The 21020-nt window shown below is 37.1% G+C and overlaps 1 protein-coding gene across 1 annotated transcript in view; it reads left to right on the forward strand.

Annotated features, from left to right (window-relative positions):
- The window catches only part of CCDC132 (coiled-coil domain containing 132), a gene marked incomplete at both ends in the record, with an annotated part of 54357 nt that extends 33955 nt beyond the window's left edge, over positions 1-20402 (forward strand). Inside the window, 7 exon segments of the mRNA XM_010285646.1 lie at positions 3323-3420; positions 4175-4269; positions 5825-5923; positions 9320-9410; positions 10964-11140; positions 18674-18792; positions 20296-20402. Coding sequence (XP_010283948.1) covers positions 3323-3420; positions 4175-4269; positions 5825-5923; positions 9320-9410; positions 10964-11140; positions 18674-18792; positions 20296-20402 — 786 coding nt within the window.
- Between the last annotated feature and the right edge of the window lie 618 nt (positions 20403-21020).

Raw genomic sequence — 21020 nt, forward strand, 5'->3', positions numbered from 1 at the left:
CTCAAGATAACCCGCTCCATGCTCTTCCCTGGTACCGAGGTAAGGCTGACAGCCTGTAGTTCCTGAGATCCTCCTTCTGGCCTTTTTGTTGTAGATGGGCATCCAGTTGGGAAGCCTCCAGTCCCCTGGGACCTCCCCTGTTAACCAGGACTGCTGATAAATGATGGGAGAGTGGCTTGGCAAGCTCTTCCACCAGCTCCCTCAGTACTTTTGGGTGGATTCCATCAGGTCCGTACACTTGTGGGTGTCTAGGTGACATAGGAGGTCCTTAACTGTTTCCTGCTGGATTATGGGGTGTTTTTTCTGTTCTCCATCTCTGTCTTCCAGCTTAGGGAGCTGAATACTCTGAGGATACTTGGTCTGGCTATTGAAGACTGAGGCAAAGAAGGCATTAAGAACCTCAGCCTTTCCGTCATCCTTGGTGACAGTGTTCCCGCCCTGCATCCAGTAAAGGATGGAAATTCTCCTTGGCTTTTTTTTCGTTGTTAATATATTTGTAAAAACATTTCTTGTTATCCCTTATGACTGTGGCTAGATTAAGTTTTAGCTGGGGTTTTGCCTTTCTAATGTTCTCTCTGCATGACCTAACGAGATCCTTGTACTCTTCTTGAGTTGCCTGCCCCTTCTTCCAAAGGTGATAAACTCTCCTTTTTTTCCTGAGTCCCAGCAAAAGCTCCCTGTTCAGCCAGGCCAGTCGTCTTCCCTGCCAGTTCATCTTACGGCACATGGGGACCGCCTGCTCCTTTAAGAGGTCCTTCTTGAAGGATGTCCAGCCTTCCTGGACCCGTTTGCTCACTTGATAGTGAGCACTGGATGGTTTGAAGAAAATATGGTCACAACATGGTCAGACTCTTCTGTGCTCTTTTGTATTTTGGTTTAATTGAATTGTCACTGGTATTACATCTGATACCAGTCATAACCATTCTAACCATAACCAGTGGATGACTCTTTTCTTCCTCCTATTAAATATGCAGTAGTCCAGACAATGCTGTGGAGGTCTGTTCTGCACACATCTGAAAAGGTGGATTTACATATCAGGGCAAGGCTTGACATGGAAAGAGCACTTTTGTTGCTGACAAAAAATTTTGTAGTGCTGGCAAATGGAGGGCAGATGTAGGTTCTGTATGGTTCTATTGGTAGACAGCAAATTAGACATGAAAAAATTGTTACTCTCTCTGTGGAAAGTGAAATTAAACCAGGAGGCTTTCTAGAAAAATCTATGAAGCCTAGTAATGAAGAACTGCAAAGGTCAGTCAGGATTAGCTCTCACTGTGGACATGGTAGCACGTTTACCATCTAATGAACACTATTGTGACAGGGATTCAGTATGCAAGTGGCATTTTTGTCCATGCTAGTTTTGAATGACCGTGTAAAATCCTGTCCCAGCGTTGATGAGATCAACTCATGAATGAAAAGCTGCTGGAGCTGCACCTGAGCCGTCTGGCAACATCACACAGTTTAACAGCTGAATGTTCTTCACAGACTTAGTGCTGTCTCCCTGGCTGGAAGTTGTGTGTAATCCCACTGAGGTAGTTCGGTCCATGGCCTTGGATTGCTTCCAAATTCCTTGCTGAGGCTAGAAATAATTTTTTTTTTCTGCTTCCTGCCCCTGTCGTCCGTGTCCCGCCCCCCCCGCAATGTGTTCCATAAGTTAGGGCTGTCCAGAACACTACTGCCAGTTGTTGAGGAGCTGTTAAATGTTTTACTCTTTCCTTTATCATCCTGTTTGCATTATAGTAGTGATGTATCTACCTGGTCTGAAGCCCAACAGGTTAAAAAAGAGTCCATCTTTCAAAAATGTAATCTAAGTCAAGGACGTTAAACATGCCCTAGTCTGTTAGACGTGTCCTATTGCTCTCTAGGTAGGCCCAAATTATACATAGGGACTGACTTTCCCACAATATCATAAGAAACTGTCTTTTTTTCTCTCTCTCCCCCGCCACAGTTCCATCTCTGGTTCCTGTAGGATCTGGGCTTTGTGCTGCCTGTTCCTGTGATGCCTAGGTGGCAGGGATGAGGCTGCCTGATGCACATGCAAAATGATACCTTGGGGCTGGGTGGAGGTTTTTCAGAGGAAATGCTGGAATCGAGGAAAAAAAATAGCTTTGAGTTAAGAGCCTGTGTGTGGAGGTAGAGAGAAGAGACCAGCTGGCCTAGGAACAAGGGATTGAATAGTCTTCTCCAGTACTGAAAACTAGCTGGAGGTTGCAGAAAAGATGGAAAGACAGGTCTGAGCTGGACAGCAATGCTGGGGTACTACAGGCAATCTTCATTCTTTTGTGTTTGCAGCCTCTGGAGTGATGTGATAGAAGGAGGGCTGTACGCTTCGTAACATTCCAGTGTAATATTTTATGTGAATTTTTATCTTTCGTGTCAAATCACTAAATCGTTTGGTGTTTAAAGGACATGCATGGTTTTTCTCCCTGTCAGGAACAACAGAGTCTTCTTATCACGGGGAAAGTTTGTATGTGTAGTCTGGCTAAGATAGAGCTTTCCTGTCATAGGCTGTGAAACAAACTGCATGACTCTGTGCCATCACAGACTGTAAGTGTAACCATAACTGTATGCTCACAAACTACATATAAAATATTACCTTATCTTTTTTTAAATAGTAGTAAAATATATTTCCTCCATGGGGAGAGAGAGGACCATATACAGGAGAAGTTTGCCATCCATTACAGTGCTTTTTTGAAAAGTGATCCAGTGCTGTGGGAATGAAGGTTTTAGAATTAATAAAATAATTTGGAAGAATGAAAGACACCTGATTATATGATTGACATTATTTCATGCATAAGCATAGATTAGTATGAGAGCTAAAAAAAAGTAAAGAACATGCTATATTGTTGGCATAGTTCATGGAAAAAGTTTCAGTATTTTTCCTCAGAGTTGCAGACAGAATTTACTGTGGCAGAAAGTTAAAAATCTTGCTTCTGAAATTTTTAAGTTGATGATTCTTGCCTACAAAGGTAGAATATCTTAGAGAATACTGTTGTAGAGTATAAGCAGTGCTCACTTCAGCATTCAACTTTATCTTTTGTATTTGAAATACCGGTATCTGTTACTCTTTATCTTTTTTGATTTTTATTGAATGGGGTATCTTCCTTTACATAAAAGCAACCAGAAGCTCTCCTGCTCTGCATTAGCATATAATATTTATATGTGCTTTATTAATTTCCTTTCAAAAATTTAGAGAAATGGAGCTTTCCTGGAGTTTGCATAATGGATAATATGATAATGGCTAAGGCAGAACTTTCATTATGGGTAGAAAACTAGGATACATTTCAATGCTTTTGAAAATACCTACAACACCTTTCACCTTCAGTTTCAGACGGCAGTAATGTGATTGGAACTGAAGAGAACAGTTTTGACCGCAGCTATGTAAAAAAGAAATTGGAACATGGACTTTCACGAATATGGCAGGTATGGTTTTTGACTTTTTTTTTTTCCCTAAATATTTATCTCCCTGACATGCCCTCCTCCCTGCCCTTAATTACAAGTTATATTTATACTGATCTCCTTGAAAAATCTCTCCAGGGATTTCAGGGTTTGCTTTTTTTTTAAGCCATTTATTTTGAGCTAAATATGTCAAAACCATGGAAATATAATTTCTGTGACTCAGTTACTACTTTGTTGCTATGCTTACAAACTCAGTCAAGATACGAAAACATAGTAATATGACTTTCAGCCTGATTCCACTTCTCCCAACCTGTGTGCTGCCCCACAATCTACTTTCTTCACATGTGCTTTTCTCTGTTAGCACATGCATACTGCTTTATGTTTCTGGTATAACTATAGCTATGCACAACCTGAAATCTTGTGAACCTGCCTGGTTTCACAGTATTACTGGATCAGTTTGTGCAGTGAGACCCCAATATATGATGAAAAAACTGTGAACTTTTTACATAGCTGAATTGTAATCCAGAGTTCTGTTTTTCCAGTGACAATAAAGCATCTAGGATGGACCTTATGTTATGGAGTGTTAAAGAAAGTGATTATAATTTTATTTTAGAAAGTCAATGAGAAATCATTCATGTTACAGAAAATGGATTTCTACTCTAAATCTCAAAAAGAAGTTATAGGTGCAAATAAACCAAAAAGTGCTAATGAACCAGGCATCTGAGCCCTTTTTGTCCTTAGTGTATTAATTATACAAAAACTTGTTTGTGTTTTGTAGGATGTTCAGCTGAAAGTGAAAACATATCTTCTGGGAACAGATCTGTCTAACTTCAAATATGACGACTTCATATTTGTACTTGATGTTATCAGCAGGTATACTGATGTGGTCAAAAGACCACTTAATACATGTGCACAAACTTGAACCCTGATAAGACAGCACAGGCTAATATTTATGTTATGATGCCAACTTTGTTCATATCATAGAATCTTTGGGTTGGAAGGGACCTTTAAAGGTCACCTAGTCCAAACCCCTTGCAATGAGCAGGGACATCTTCAAATAGATCAGATTGCTCAGAGCCCCATCCAACCTGACCTGAAATGTTTCCAGGGATGGGGCAGCTACCACCTCTCTGGGCAACCTGTGCCAGTGGTTCACCACTCTCATTGTGAAAAATTTCTTCCTTAGATCTACTCTAAATCTACCCTCTTTTAGTTTAAAACTATTATCCCTTGTCTTATTGCAACACACCCTGCTAAAAAGTCTGTCCCCATCTTTCTTAGAAGCCCCCTTGAAGTACTGGAAGGCTGCAGAGCCTTCTCTTCTCCAGGCTGGACAACCCCAACTCTCTCAGCCTGTCGTCACAGGAGAGATGTTCCATCCCTCAGATCATTTTTGTGGCCGTCCTCTGGACCCGCTCCAACGGGTCCATGTCTTTCCTGTGCTGAGGGCTCCACAGCTGGATGCAGGACTCCAGGTGGGGTCTCACCAGAGAGGAGTAGAGGGGCAGAATCACCTCCCTCAGCCTGCTAGCCACGCTTCATTTGATGCAGCTCAGGATGTGGTTGGCCTTTTGGGCTGCGAGCGTACATTGCTGGTTCATGTCCAGCTTTTCATCCACCAGTCCCCCCCAAAGTCCTTCTCGGCAGGGCTGCTCTCAATCCCTTCATCCCGCAGCCTGTAGTGATACTGGGAGTTGTCCTGACCCAGGTGCAGGACCCTGCACTTGGCCTTGTTGAACCTCATGAGGTTCACGTGGGCCCATTCCTTGAGCTTGCCCAGGTCCCTGTGGATGGCATCCTGTCCCTCAGGCTTGTCAACTGCCCCACTCAGCTTGGTGTCATCTGCAAACTTGCTGAGGGTGTACTCGATCCCACTATGTCATTGATTAAGATATTAAAGAGTATAGTTTGAAGAGTACTACTTCTTTATTTGGGAGAGGTAGCATAAATGGCTGCTCAAGTACTGCTTAAGTGTGGTATGATTTCGGTATTGTCCAGCTTTAAGATTTCAGATGTGCAGATCTGACAATTTTGATGATTCTAAAAGCTTTTAAAGGGACTCTCAGTCAAGAGCAGTAAAATACTGTGGTACTGCTAACCTGTACAGTATTATATCCTTCTGTTTGGTTGATGTGAATGGTTCAGCCTGTGAGCTGCACACTTGCCTTGCATAATGGGATCTCAAAAAGACATTTATTTTGCTTATGGCTCTTTGTCTCTATTTGTATGGGACATATGATAGGATTTGGAGGGAAATGAGATAATGGACTTCTGTGGAATGAGTGAAGTGTGTGCAACTTAACATTGGTGTTCTGCTTTTATGGAGATACATGTATGCACATGATAATGATTGAGCCTTGTAATTCAGGTTGGAACACCAGTATTAATAAATTAATAAATATTTCTAAACTTTGTTTTATTATTATAGGCTGATGCAAGTTGGAGAAGAATTTTGTGGCAGTAAGTCTGAAGTTTTGCAAGAATCTATCAGAAAGCAAAGTGTTAACTATTTCAAAACATACCACAGGTGAGACTATAGTACGTGCAGTGGATGAATCTAATGGCATTTATTTGTGTTAGGTTTAACTTTAAATGCTTTCCACAAAGGAATTCCACTGCATAATGTTCCTGCATTGAAGTTGACAGTGGAATTTGTTTCATGATGAGAACAGAGCTCTGAACCCTGGAGAAGGGGGGAGGGTGCAGAAGCCTTTGCCTCTGCTATAGTTGTGGAAAACTCTAGATCTGCAGCAGGCAAGCCAGATAAAGATGAAAAACTTGTAACGTAGGATTTCAGTAGTTTTTCAGGCTTCTTCAAGCTGTCTCCTAGGACCTTGAGGATGAATACCTCTGAAGTCCATACTTCCTAGCAAAATTGTTACTTCTTTTTCTATGCTGTTACATAAAAAGAAACATGTGTGATGTTCGTGTGTGGCTATGAAATGTTTTTTTCAGTATGCAGTTTTGTCTTATATCAAGTGTGATGTTTAGAATGGAGTCCATCCTTTTGAGTCATGTTTTCATAGTTTTTTCACTGGCAGTATCTAATTATGTTTCAGTCAACTCTATACTGTCATATCTGAGGCCAGCCATATCTGCTGTTATATGCAGACAGTCTCTGGCCTCAGGTATGATATATGGCTATGACAGCTTCCAGACTTGTCTGTTTTAATTGTCTGGATTTTGGTTTGGATGAGTGACAACTCTTTCATTATAGTTATCTAGCGTGTATCTTCTTTCTGGGTGTAAAAAGCTAAGAAGATATGAGAAGAAATACAGTGTTCCTTGCTCTAAAAAACTCTTACTTTCTCAGTCTAGATCTGTTGTCCTCTGTTTTAAGGGAGCTGTCATAAAGCTGATGCATCCAAACCCATTTGTTCTGAGACTTTCTGCCTGAAAGCCATAAAGTATGAAAACTGTGGTGGGAGAACATGAGACAGTGTCTAAATTCAGAAGCTGAGAACATGGTTTAGAATTTCTTCCAGCTTTGGTAGTTTGTAGCTAGGATTTCTTCCTGGACATTCGATGAAGACCTCAGTTCCAGTTGTCTGAGAAGCTTGAGCCTTAATCAGATGCACATTATGTCTTGTCAGGAGATGAGTTGATTAAGATGCCATGCCACCTATCTTTATTTCTTGAAATAAAGGTTTCTTTATTTCTTTATTTCTTGAACCCTGAACTGAATTTTGTGAACTGGTTTGGAAACTGAGCTTGCAGCTAGAGGTTCAGAAGAGTTATTTTGGTCTACCTAACCGTCTTTTACTATACTGACTTACCATATAATACCTTATTTGGTTAAGTAAATATTATTTTGACCATTATGATTTTGCTTATGTTTAAAAGACCTATTTAACAGTTTAGGGAATGAGAGACTGATTTTCTGAATTCTCTTTGAGTAAAATAAAGGCTAAGGAGCATTGATGGAATATGCATAGAAATAATTTTTTTTAAATAACTTGTGTTTTTTATTAAGGTGATATTTCTTGTAATTCTTGTGAAAATAAGAGGAAGTACTTACTGATATGACTCAAATTATGTGAACCCTTTAATACTTTTTACATGTTTTGTGCTGTGTGGCTATTGTGAAGATAAATTGGCTGATGTTTTCATCCTCAGAAGGAAAAATATAAAAAACCCTCTCTCCCAGCTATATCCCTCAGGTTGATTTATATAAAAGCTTTAAGCATCTTGCCTTTTTGGATCAAGCTAATGTGGCTTTCACTCCCCTTGTGTATTTAATTGGAGGAAAGAAAAAGAAAAAAAGCTAGTGCTTTTAAGAATTCATTAGTACATAAAAGCATCATAGAGCTGAAATGCTTAGAGTCCAGGAGTAATCAGTTCTTTGATTGTGTAATTTGACATACGTGGCCTCCTGGGTGGTGTGGTGTTTTAGAGAACTGCTCACATAGAGAAAGCATTCAAAGGAACTCATCATGTCATTCAGAAAGTGTAGAAGAGCAATGTAATACTGGAGCATACATGAAGTCTTTTTTGGGTAAAAGTTGATTATTTTGAAAAATTAGAGTGGGCTTTTGGAAGAGAACAACAGTAAGGTGATTTTTGGAGTGCAATTTACTCTCTGTTCTCATCCGGTTATAAAAAGGTGTGTCTGAACACTAAAGCTTTTGAGAGACCGAATGCATCAGACCTTCCATGTGTGCCACTTTTTAGACTTGCATGCTGGTGAAAATGAACAGCATTTGTTCCAGTAGTTTGTTGGTGCCTTAATTTCAGCTTTGAAATGATACAAAAAATGGTGCTGTGGGGCTTTTAAATATTTGCTTTTCTATGACTTTCTCCTTAGTCAGCCTCTCAAAGAATTTTAATTTGTAACACCGATTTTCACAGCATCTCTATCTGTTGTTTCTGTTGGCTTTACTGCGAGAAGATCTGCAAGATACGGGTACTCAATGCCTTGAAAATAGCACTTGAATTCTATTTGCGTTTAACTGGTGAATTTAAATAGACACAACAAACTGTAGTCGTAACGCAACAATTGCTCATCTTGTTGAGGCAAGAAAATTTTAATTGTAGTGGTGGTTATAGTTTGTTATTGAAATAATGGTATTTTTAGAATATTTTACTGCCTAATTAGAAACCCAGTGCATAATTTACCAATGTGCTGCTCGTTAAGCAAAAGAATATGCCATATATTAAGACTAAAAGATACAGCAATGTGACCTCAATAAGCATTCGTTCCTATCTTTTCCTATGTGACTTCCTGCTTATGTGGCAAACAGATTTGCTTTATTAGAAGTATTTCTTCTTATGGTTGAATAGAGGCTTTTCTAATGATTAAAACCATAACAGAAACAATGCGGAAATGTAATGATTTGATTACGTTTCTCTAATATGTTTTCTATATTAGCACCAAGGTAAAGTTAAGCTATGAAGAAAAGTACAGTTTAGGAAATTAATAGTCATTTAACTTTTTTCTTCTCCAAGAAGTTGAAGATGTCTGTAGAACATTAGCTCTTTCAACTTCGCTTTGCTGACTGTTGGCTTCAGTGTGTCTGAAGGAAGCATCTATCTTATGTGGGCTCACAGAAGCTGTTGTACTGCTAATAAAGTGTATATATTATATTGCTTTCTACAGTTTACATAGAGGCAAAAAGGTCCAGTATTACTGCGTAATCATAGATGTTCCTCTCCACTTTCTAACGATTTTGACAAAAAACTTGTTTCCAAATTTTGGAGATTAACATTCTTTGAGAATTTCTCCAGAGGTGTCATAAAACACACTCTGTTAGTAGCCGCAGCTTTTAGGTGGTCTGTCAGTTGAAAAAATAAGTTAAATACCTGTTTTCAAGTGTGACTTTTTATACAGTTTTTGAAGATGTTTTTCACTGCATGAGTTAAATAATTGTCTACTTCCTGATTTACTCTTGCTGCCAATTAAGAGTGTTCATTTGTTGTATTTCAGAACCCGTCTTGAAGAATTAAGAATGTTTTTGGAAAATGAAACCTGGGAACTTTGTCCTGTTAAATCAAGCTTTAGTATTCTGCAGCTTCATGTACGTTCTATGAATAACACATACAAATGTATTAATACTTTAATAGCTAAGAGTCCAGGTGTTCTGAGAAGTAGTAAGATCCATGAGCTACTGTGCAAATGTTTTTAATGGCTGCTAAAACCCCCTAAATTTCACTTCATGATACTGGAAATGTAAGATTCAAATGCTTTTTAAACATAGTGCTCCTGTTTCAAGCAGGTAGATGTTTACAGAAGATGCTAGAGTTGTTAAGCATAACGTTAGCCTTTATTTTTCATGTTTTAATGTGCTGTTAATTCATCAGTTTTCCATTTCTAAAGTATTTATGAGAGCGAGATGCTAAAAGATGAGTGCCTAAAAGTAGTCACATGAGCACTCACTAGCTTGTACCAATTTTGGCATCTGTTTCTGGAAACATAGGTAATACTGGCTCATTTGGAAAGGAAAAAAAAAAGTTCATTCTTCTGTGGTAAAGTCCAACTGAAAGCAAGTAATTGGTGTGCTCACCTGGTCTCCTAAAGTGATTTTTATGAAGTTTATCACATAGTAGGTGAATTTCACCTGTTTTGCCAAATGAAAGTTGGCTGCCTATGATTAAAACTATCACTAAAGTGCAAAAATGGATATAGCTGAGCTTTTGCTCAAGCTCAAGACAGTTTTTTGCTAAAGCAGAAGATAATTTTGCAGCTTCTGTAGAGTTAACTGTAAAAATAAGCAAGAGGCTACTGGGGCAGTAGTAGCATAGAGGGAAAAGGAAGGAGGACCCTCCGTAGCATCCAACAGCAATAGAAATAATAATTTTAATAGAGAAATGGGATTATAAATCCATACATACTGCTCAAGGGCCTGGAGCAGCAGAAAATGGCAGAAAGCAACTGATTCATTTAAACGGAAATCTAACATTGCAGTCCTTTTAGCCGCATACATTTTGATGTTTAAACCCTTACATAAATGATAATGTACACTTGGCCATTTATGAAGATGAATAGCTAGAGTTTAATAGATAAAAATGATATGACAACTGCGATAAGTCAAGGTTTTTAGAAAAAATGTCTAAATTCATACCTTATGTGCCCTACTCAGTCCATATATTTGCACTCATCCAGTAATCAGAAACTTCATGTGCAATGGGTTTGAAAAGTAGTAAGTTTTGAAAAGAACTTTTAACAAATAAAATATTAAGAAAAAAAATCCAGCTTTTGTAAATTATCAGGTAACTTATGTAAGGAAAACTACATTTTTGGATAGAATGTAGGTCTTGTTTTATCTCCTAATTTCTATGGAATTAAAAAAACCCCTTAGTTTTCACCTAGTTTTAGACAGTGATGTATTGCATGTCATAGCCAAAACCTGCTAAAATTAGAAAGATGAGCAGTAGAAGATTGCCAATTTCAAGGTTAACTTAAGCCAGCATGAAAAGCATGTTTAAATAAGCAGCAAGCTTTGGCTAAAATTTTTCATATCAGGTTAATTGTCCTCAAGTTTGTTGTTATGCTCTGTTTTCATGGAACTGGAGTCATAATACTGAAACTGTCTTGTTGGTGATTAAAATTGTACTTTATTTGTATTAATAGGAATTTAAGTTCATGGAGCAGTCACGTTCCCCATCTGTTTCACCTAGTAAGCAGCCTGCTTCAGCAATTTCAACAACAGTAACGTTATTTGAGCAGTACTGTAACGGAGGAAACCCATTTGAAATTCAGGCCGACAGCAAAGATGATGAGACAGAAGACGTCTTAGCTTCCAATGGGGTATGGAATGACGGGGCGGCGGGGGGGAGAGGGAATAAAGAAAAGCAAATCTTGCTGTCAGTAAATGATGATTTATTTTGTGTATCAGTGATGGTAAAATATCTTAGTACAAGGATCAGTTAACTGCAGTACTGTGTAAAATCTCAAGCCACTTTACTCCTTTAATTAGGTAGGTTGCTTTGCTTTTAACAGTGCCAGAAAGCTAGGCATCCTGTTTAAGGTTCAGTTTGTTTTGCAGTGGATCAATAATTTTTTCCACTGAAGTCAAGTGTTCTGAAGGCTAGCAAGGCATGTTCCAATTAAATTAGTATTTTTCCAGGGGTTTAAGTTAGCTTTCTTTGTGGAAGTAATTTTTTCATTTTAGGACTGTCTTTCTGTCTTCGTAGGAAAGAATCATTGTGGGTTGCCCCATCTGTTGTGTTTGTTCACACCTACGTGATTTGCCATGGATTATCCAATGTTTGTTAGGCAGTTTCTAATTGTAATTTAAATGCTCAGGACACTCGCTTTATGATGGCATCTACTATAAAACTGAACAATAACTTCATGTAACTTTTTTTTTTTCAGAATTCTTTCAAAATCTAGCAGTGGTCAAATATGTTTTATGTTAAAACTTTGTATCATTCTCTTAAATGTTATATTAGCGTATTTTTGTTAAAGCTTTTGCTCTTGTTTATCACTTTGATGAATAATATTTTCTTGGACTTTTTTTTGTGATAATGTTGAGTTTAGTTTTTTTGTTTAAGGTTAGTTAATCCAACTTTTCACACTAATGGCTTTCTTGTTTTCAGCTTCATCTTTCTTGTGTTCCCTGTGGAATTTCAGTTGCAAAGCAGCTTGACCTGTATCCCACACGCCTGAGTGTGATGCTACAGTGTCTTTCCTTCTGTGGGCAGTGCTGCAGTCTCTTTCCTACTGTGTCACTTGAAGAGAAAATACAGTTGATTGGCATAAAATATTGTTGCATTGTGCTTAAAGAACACTGCTAGAGAGCCAGTTTCCTGGTGGTAGTTCTTCCCCTGTCATGTAATACAACAGAACATATGTCCTGAGTTTTCGTATCAGTAAACTGAGAAGAGTTGCTTGGTTATCACTGTAAAACTTACACATAGACTCCAAATGCATGTGTTAAGCAAAGATGAATGCACTGCAGGGCATGCTGAAAACTGCAGAATTCCATGGTACTTCGTTGAAAACCACTCTGAAACAAAACTTTTGAGGAATCTGGGTGGCCATTTGGTAGATATTTACTAAAATGATCCTTAGTGAAATACAGATTAATGATGATACTAACAGTACTTTTGAGGTTTTCAAAATGAAAAAAAAAAAAAGAAAAAATTTTGCTTTTTAAAAGATTTTTCTGAAGAAAAAGGACTAGAAAATTAGCTTTGGGTCGTGTTTTTATTTGTTTGTTGGTTTTGTTTTTTTTTTTCTTCCTTGTGAAGGTTTGTCTCAGTAACAAACGTATAGACCCATCATGACCTTCACTATGCAGAAATACATCTCAAATATTGCAGGATATTTTTTGCCACCATTTGTATGTATAATAATTAAGAAAGTGTGAAATTATTTTCCAAAGGTGATACTAACTGGAACTACTGAGACTGGATAATATCTCAAGAACAATGAATAATGGTTGGAATGTGATTTCAATCTCCTCTGATTCCTTGCATGCCGCTGCTAGCAAATGAGTGCATATACTGTCCCCATATTTTTGTGCAGTGACTTGTAAGCATAATACTTACACTTGCAGATGGCTAGGATTGTCTTTATTTCTTGACTATGGATATGTTGAGGAATTTTTGTTTCAATCTGCACCTTTGTGTGAGAAATGAAAACTTTGCACACAAGTTAGAACAGAACAGCTTCGTTCTTTCCAGTTTTAACATTTACCCTTCGGAATCTGTTTCTCCTAGCTCAAGTAAAATTTAAATGACATTGACTTCTTCTGCCCTAAGCTTTTGTTTCTATAACCATGAAGTCATTTAATGAAAAAACTAGGTAGCAAATGCTGATGAATGTGTTGGAGATACTGTTTTGTTGGCTTTTGCCAACTGAAGCGTCATACCTGCTGCCAGGCAGACTGCTATCAGTAATACCCTCTTCACTCTTCAGTTGTATATTATTTTTTTCCCCTTTTTGCCGATGATGAACCTATTCAGAGAAGTAATAGAGCTTAAAAGCAAAAAAAAAAAAAAAAAAAAAGCTTCAGCTTTCTGTACAGATTCAGTGTTTCAAGTAAAATCTCCACCTGCACTGGTAGTCACGCAGGAATTGTCACGTTATGCGAGACCAGTGGTGGTTCTGGTACAGCACCCTGCCTCTGGTAGTGGTTAGCACAGGCACTGTGGGCTCATGAGAGGTAGTGGGTCCTTGCAAGTCCTACTGGGACACTTTGTAACCTGCATGAGTTACAAAGCATAAATGCGTGGGATGGTTTTCCTCTACTTGTTCCAGAATAGGAGAAGAGAAAAAGGCAAAGACGACACACCCACCCCGGAACCACATTCTCTATTGTAATGGAGTAATATCATTATCCAGGAAGTGATCCATTGTCTTGGTCGTCTTGTTACCACAGGGGGTCAATGAATTTGATCAGCTAATCATCCTGGGTAAAACTGTCTTTTTATTCTGAATTTGTCTCTAGTCATTGGAAAAAGTCTATATATGTAAAGGTTACTGTTTTCATACTGGTTGTTCACTGCTGTCTGTTTTTTGAAGGTGTGTGAGGCTCTGTCCCAGTCAGAGCTGAAACTGCTTAAGACAGTAAGCATTAGTTCGTTAGTAAAGAATTGCCTCATGCTTTGCACATAGGTGCTGCTATTGCTGCAAGCACTGTGGTGGAGATGGGGTTCTCTTAAATCCCTGTCAGGACGCTGTAGCCTTCTCTGGTGGGGCTGAGAGCGGCTGCCTCAGCTGTTCAGCAGTGGCAGGTTGTGGTTTTGGTGAAACACGCTAGAGGCATGATCCCAGGAGTTAACCAGTAGGCTGATGTGTTACCCGTGTAGCAAAGTCCATGCTGTGGTTCCCCTGTCTTCAGTTTTGAACAGTGTCCCATTTGGTAGGCTTGCACATTGTCAAGGCTGGCTGCAGTGTCCTCATTTTCAAAGCTGTGTGCCAATTTAGTGTTCTTTATTAGTGAAACCTTACTGTATTTTAAATTGATAAAACCTGATTTTGTGCCTGGTGAAGAACCATAATGAATTTTGGCTTTCCTTTGACACCAGAGGGACAGAATGTTCTGTGTGGAAGAAGTGAAATACCAATTATATGGTTTATTATGCATTTTTCTTGTGAAATATAGGTGAGATTTACAGTCATTCATATTATAAAATAGGGTTTTTTAACCTTAAATGTAGTGGTATTTGGAGAACTTAGGAATAGTGTATAGAACTAACTTTTTTTTCTATAAATGAAAATGTAAAGTTAACTTTCAGTTTGTTCAGTTGATTATAGATTGATTATAGAGAATGATGCTTCTGATTTTTCATCCCTCCTTGTGGAAGTCAGTTGTGGTGAATGTTTCCTTTGTTTGACATGTTTCTAGCAACACTGTATACAAACAGTTTTATTCTGTATGATAAATTGAGAATAATGCATTGGAAAATGGCAACTAACTGCTTTTAATATTGAAAGATGTTAAGTAAATCTGAAGAATTGTTCTGAGCATGCAGACAAGGGTTTTCAACAATGCTGAGAAGGCACTTACTTTGTTTTCATTGGTGTATTTGGCTGTTAACTCAGTCACTTGAAGGATAAAATCCTTTCAAAAATCTTTGTGAGCCAGGGGAGTATTATACACATTGACATAGAGCACAGGACAGGTTAATTAACTTGTCATTAGTACAGAACATCTAACCTGGCTGGTATTAGAACCAAGGTTTCTTGTGACCTAAGTACTTTCCAGGTGACCATCCTACCTTCCCTTTCCACATTTCTCACCTCCTGTCTCCAAAGTGCTGACAGATAGAAAGAATTCTTACTTAAAAAAAAAAAAAAAAGTTATTTGGTTATCCTTTACATAGAAACAGAAATATCTTGCTTAGGTAATGTGGGATAAAATTTCTAGAAAGGTTTTATGTTTCAGTTTCTTGTTTGATCACTTAAGGTGGAGGCATGTCTTAGCACTTAAAATTGAAATAATTTCTGATGGAGGTTGCAAAATTTGTTTCCAGAGAATGCAGACAGACATGTTTCCAGATATTTCAGAAATGACATGACAAGGACATATGCAGTTGATTTACTTGTCAAATGATCTTTAGGATGGCAAGAACTGTCAGGATTTCTTTTGAGAACTTTTAAAGTCCTTTTAACGGCTTAGTTATTGCAGTTCTGGACAACTGAAAACAGGCCACTGGATCCAGTCACCTTAGCTCTATATCTTGAGCTTCGATGAGATGCCCTTTTCTGTTGTACCCTAAAATCTCTTTGTGGTGATATAGTTACCTTAAAGTTTTGTAACACTCTTCAAGTTTAATGAATCTTACCACTGTCCTGTGGGTTGTTTTGGGCTGATTGCTTAAACACCTGTGAACTGATTATTGCTACAAGATACCTGGATTCCTTGTAGCACTTCAAAATTTTACTGCAGACTGTGCATATTCAAAATGGATTTATAAGATCTCTCTAGGTTGAGGTCACTATTTAATAGTTGTGAGTTACTTACTGCATACTTTAAAATGCAGATATTTTTATCTTACTAAATAACTTTTCCAGCTCATTAATAGCACTAGGTTCAGGAGACTTAAAAGTATTTTTCCATGTAAAAAAACCCCAACTTTCTCAAAATTCTCTTAACCTATGATGTTAAGACAGTTAATATGTCAACTGACAGATTAATATATCAATATGAATTGTAGTTAACAATTTGTAGTAAATTTATCATTTTACTATCACTGGATTTTAATTGAATTGGCATGTCATTTGTTATCTATTAATGCATAATAAGTGGTGGTAATTCTCCATGCTAATGTTCCAGCCAAGTTGGTTAAACTATGACCCTCTGTCTTTAATCAAACCTGAACTCAGCTCATTTTTGAAATAAACTCAGCTGCTTTCGTTATAGCTTTCTTCTGTCTGAAATGTTCATGAGGCAGAAACTTTGCCTGTGAATACTAATGATCAGAACTTCTTTTTAGTCTGTGTCTCATACTGCATTCTTTTTTCCATGTGAGCTGTTTTTGCTTTGAATTTGTTTGTACTGTGGGCTTCCCGCTTTTATAACATTGCTTTCAGAGTGCTAGGCTATAAAAATCTCCATAGCTTGGGTTTGGGCTTGGAATTACCATGCATGACTGAAAAAATATATTTCCTAGTGTATTTTGGATGATTGAGAGACTGGCATTACCTCAGTGTATCTTCCTTGGTTTTCCCCTCAGGAGAGTGGTCATATCCTTTAAAACCCTGCCATTTCTTAAGGACCCTGGAACCAGACTGTCTTTGTCATATGTGTCATTATTGACTCCTTGGATAAAATGGCTTCAGAGCAGTGTACATCTTAGTGAGAATTTAAAAGGAAGAGTACTGTGGTCTCTCTTCAAGTGAAAATGCAATCTGGAGCCTGATGGGTATGCTTAATGTTGTGATAGCTGTGTAGGTGTTCAGGAAGAAGGGTTACATCAAAGAGCATCAAGTATTTGTTTTCCTTCAATCTTTTCTGGGTTAAGAAATCCACCTTGTGAAGAAATTTATTTCATGATTTATGAAGTGTCTAAAGCACCTACACTACAGAGCGATCTAGAACACTTGAAAAAGAGATTGACATTAAGTATTGCTTTTAACTGGAGTGAAAAAAGATGGCAAATTTCAGGTATTTAAAAAAAAATAATCCCAATTGCACACTTTTAATATGCATGTGTGGCTTCATAATTATGAAAAGCATTTATTATCTGTGTTTGTGAATAGTATTTCTCCAAATAACTCGTACTCTAGCAATAATAATACAAGTCTACCATGGAAATCCTATATTGTGTTATGTATACAGCCTGTGTGGCTCTTTTTTTCCAGACATCATTTGTTAGGCGCAAACTTTCCATCCTTGAACTGAAAATAATTCTGTTGCAATCTTTGAAATGACATTCAACAATCGAACAAAGTGAAACAGTTTCAGAAAATTAAGAGTATTTGGAAGCAGTAGTTGTCTGTAACTACTTAAAATTCTTATTTTTCAAAAGATGTGATTAACATAAAATGTTGTTCCTCAGTATAAGAAGGCACAATGTCTCAAGGCAGGAATACATGGTTAATTTAGCTACACATTCACGTTTTTCATAGGATTATTCTGGAATAATTTGTGGCATTTGTGACAAATGAAGCAAATGGTGCATGAGGCTTTCTTCCATCAAAGAGGAATTGTTTCACTGATAATTAGGTAAATATTTCAAACATCAGGATCTTGTGCCTGTAACTAGATAAAAGATGCTTTATGCTTCAAAGCAAAACTGAGAACCAACACCTGCAAATCCAAGCATGCTCTGAACACCTAATCAAATTTTCTGAGAAAGCAAGGGGAAAAAAAAGAAAATACTTTTAATCTAGCCCCCACTGATTTATTCCACTGATACAGTTGAGTTCTGTCATTAGAGTATTTCTTAGAATAATATAGTGTGCTGTGGTTTTGGGTTTTGTTGTGGTTTTTATTTTCCTCTGTGAGGAAAGGTACATCAATTTGGGTTGCAGAATCCTGTTCCACGCTTGCTCTGCAGTTTTTGTTTGTCCATGTACAGTCCAAAGTTTGTATGTATAGAACATGCACATATATACAAAGTCACTCTTTTTGCTGTTGATGCAGATAGAACAGTGAAGAAAATAAGTGCAGAGAGATTAGTGAGGAAAAAGATTTACACGGTAATATCAGCCATGAGAAATACTTATGTTTTTGTAGTAGCATTTGACTGCTTATTGTTGTCTCAAAATGTTTGTGCTTAGTCAAAATTGCATTGGTCTCTAACAGGTTAAGTGGTTGAAAGACTCCAGCAGGAAATGGAGACAAAAAAATCAATTTTACAAACAACTGCAAGTTGTTTTTTTGGTGTTTTTTTTTTTTTAATAAATGCATACAATATAAGTAAATATTTTTGTGAAGCAATAGTTTAGTCCTTCTTGCATTAATAATTAAGGATTGTGTGGTGCCAGGTTGTGTGGTTTATTGCCACCATGGCTAAATGTTAAGGCTTTGTTACTGTTTTTTTCAGGTCATAAAGCAAGTAATAAAAGCTCAGGTACTTGGGTACTTGATACAGCAACAAAAAAGCAGAAGAAATTATCAGTAGCTGGGAGAAATAGGATGATGCAAATATTTACTCTTAATCAACATCTGAGAATAGAATTTTGTTTAGAAATACACTTAGAAATGGCCTTGTATAATTTGCCTGCTCCATTTTTAGTGAACATTGCCTTTCAATCAGCAAAGTTATTTGTATCCTGATTGAGATAAAAGCCAAGAAGTGATCAAAATGCTATGTTAAATGAGTGACAATATTACAAGAAAAATAATGGCAGTCAATTTATTCTTCCTTCTTTTTTTTTTAACAGTATGAATCAGATGAACAAGAAAAAAGTGCGTATCAAGAGTATGACAGTGACAGTGATGTTCCTGAAGAATTGAAAAGAGATTATGTGGATGAGCAGACAGGAGATGCCCCTGTGAAAAGGTAAGGAGACTTGTGTGAGTCCTTGGTCTCATTTACATGCTTTTCATCTCAGTACTCTAATTAGTTCATTTTCTGTTTAATCTATGCTCTACAACAGTGGAATAATAATCAAATAATCTTTATGCTACCTGCACAGTTAGAAAGGCTCAGCACTTAGATCTCGAGAATGGGGAGGAAGGTTAAACTGCTCATCATTACTGCAGAAAGAAACTTTGGAAAGCAAGATTTTGAAGCAGGATAAAGGCTTTCTGAAGCAGCTAGTGGAAAACTGATTAGCAAGCATTAGATATTAACTGCAGGTTCTTGTACAACTGGTTTTGTGCATATGTATAATTTCTGTTGTGTCAAAAGCAGTTGTATGCAGACACATGGCTTGAGGCTTTGACTTTGCAGAACAAAAATAATGTTTTAAGCTTAAAAATATAGTGAAATTCTTCCACAACTTGAAGGCAGTCATTTGGAATTTTAAATTATCTTTTTCTTTAAGAACACACACACACACACATATATACACATGATTATACATATTACACTGTGATGAATATATATAAAAAATATTTTATTTATACATTCATATAAACAAAAGACAACTGTAGGCATTAAAAGGATCTGAAATACAAATTTCTGTCTAGGGCACTGTACTACTTAAAAGTCTGTTGTGAAGCAGACTAATCGTGATTAGCTATTTGTATTAAAGCTATTTGTTACGTAGAGAACTCGAAAGCCATCACTTGGGTCAAAGCAGAGGAACTTTTTTTAGAAAATAACTCTTTAGGATAAAATATTGTTAGCATGATTTCATAAGCTACATCACATAACTACTTCATTTCAAAGAAGTGATGAAGGTATTGATAAAAATTACTTATTTGGAACACACCACAGTCACTGTCCATAGCTTTGTGCTGTAAAATTGAAGCATTCTTAATTTTTGGAAGAATACCGTTCTGAGGTATGGGAGCTGGCAAAAGGTTTCTCTTATAGTATCATAGAATATCTCGAGTTGGAAGGGATCAGTAAGGATCACTGAGTCCAACTCCCTGCTTCTTGCAGGACTACAATTTATGAAGAATTTAATGTCTTTTTAGTTTCATCTTCTTCAAAATTGTTTCCATTTCCAGAAAGTTGTTTTCAGCTGTAGTTTACTAGTCTGCCCCTGTTTTCTTGTGACTTGTGGTATTTTCATTTTCTTTACTTCATAAACTATGAGTTTGAGTCAAGAGTGGTTAAAATGATTGCTGAGGCCAAACAGAGAACTCAAGCCTTGGAGTACAACTCAAAAACTCCTTTCTCTAGCACAATTTTATGTAAATCAGGCCAGGCTTCTCTCTTTAAATGTTAGAATTCTAATCCAGTTGTGCTTTGGCATAAATAAAATGCTGCACTGGATGACATAGTGTCATGTAAAGAAAGGGGGAGGAAGGATTTCTTTTCCACTAAATGTTATTTGTATTTCCTTGAATATAATAGTCACATTTGGTGTATTTTGTTTTGTTTTCTTTAAAGTGTTTCTCGAGATACTCTGAGGAGCAGAAAGAGATCAGATTATAACCTCAATAAAGTGAATGCACCTATCCTAACAAACACTACGCTGAATGTAATAAGGCTTGTTGGTATGTAGAACAATTGCAGGTTTTTATATTTGTTTTTTATTTTAATGCAAACCTATGGATAATAGCAAATATGTTAAATGAATTTTGAGGCTTTTAAAAATACACCTAGTTGAGCTCTATTTCCACTCTTTGAAGATGTTGTTAAAGTAGAAATAAAGCACTGAACCAAAATATGTTTTGATTAAAGAGACAGATTTGGTTATGTCATGTGAGTTATTTTTACTTTGAAAATTAATCTGCATGTATATATTGATTTTAACCAGTAATGTTGGGTTATTTGTCTAAAATATTGAATGTGTAAAAACAGTGGAGATTGAAAGGAAATAGATTAATGTTTTATGTTGCTCATGTGTCTTGGTGGATTAAATGTTTCATTTTAAAGTAGTATAGTTAAATCTTAAGTAAGAACTTAAAGATTTGGCCCTCTCATTTACTGAAATTTTCACACCAGAATAACTATTTTTACTACGTGGTAGACAACTAGAAGAAAAGTGCCCTCCCGCACTGGTGATTTCAGTAACTGGAATGCATCCTAGTAATCCCCAGGGAGTTTAGGGAATCTCTGTCATTGGAGGTGATCAAGATGGGACTGGAGAAGCCTCTGCACAACCTGATCTC

This window comes from Phaethon lepturus, unplaced genomic scaffold, assembly GCF_000687285.1.
Source record: "Phaethon lepturus isolate BGI_N335 unplaced genomic scaffold, ASM68728v1 scaffold8160, whole genome shotgun sequence".
Lineage (NCBI taxonomy): Eukaryota > Metazoa > Chordata > Aves > Phaethontiformes > Phaethontidae > Phaethon > Phaethon lepturus.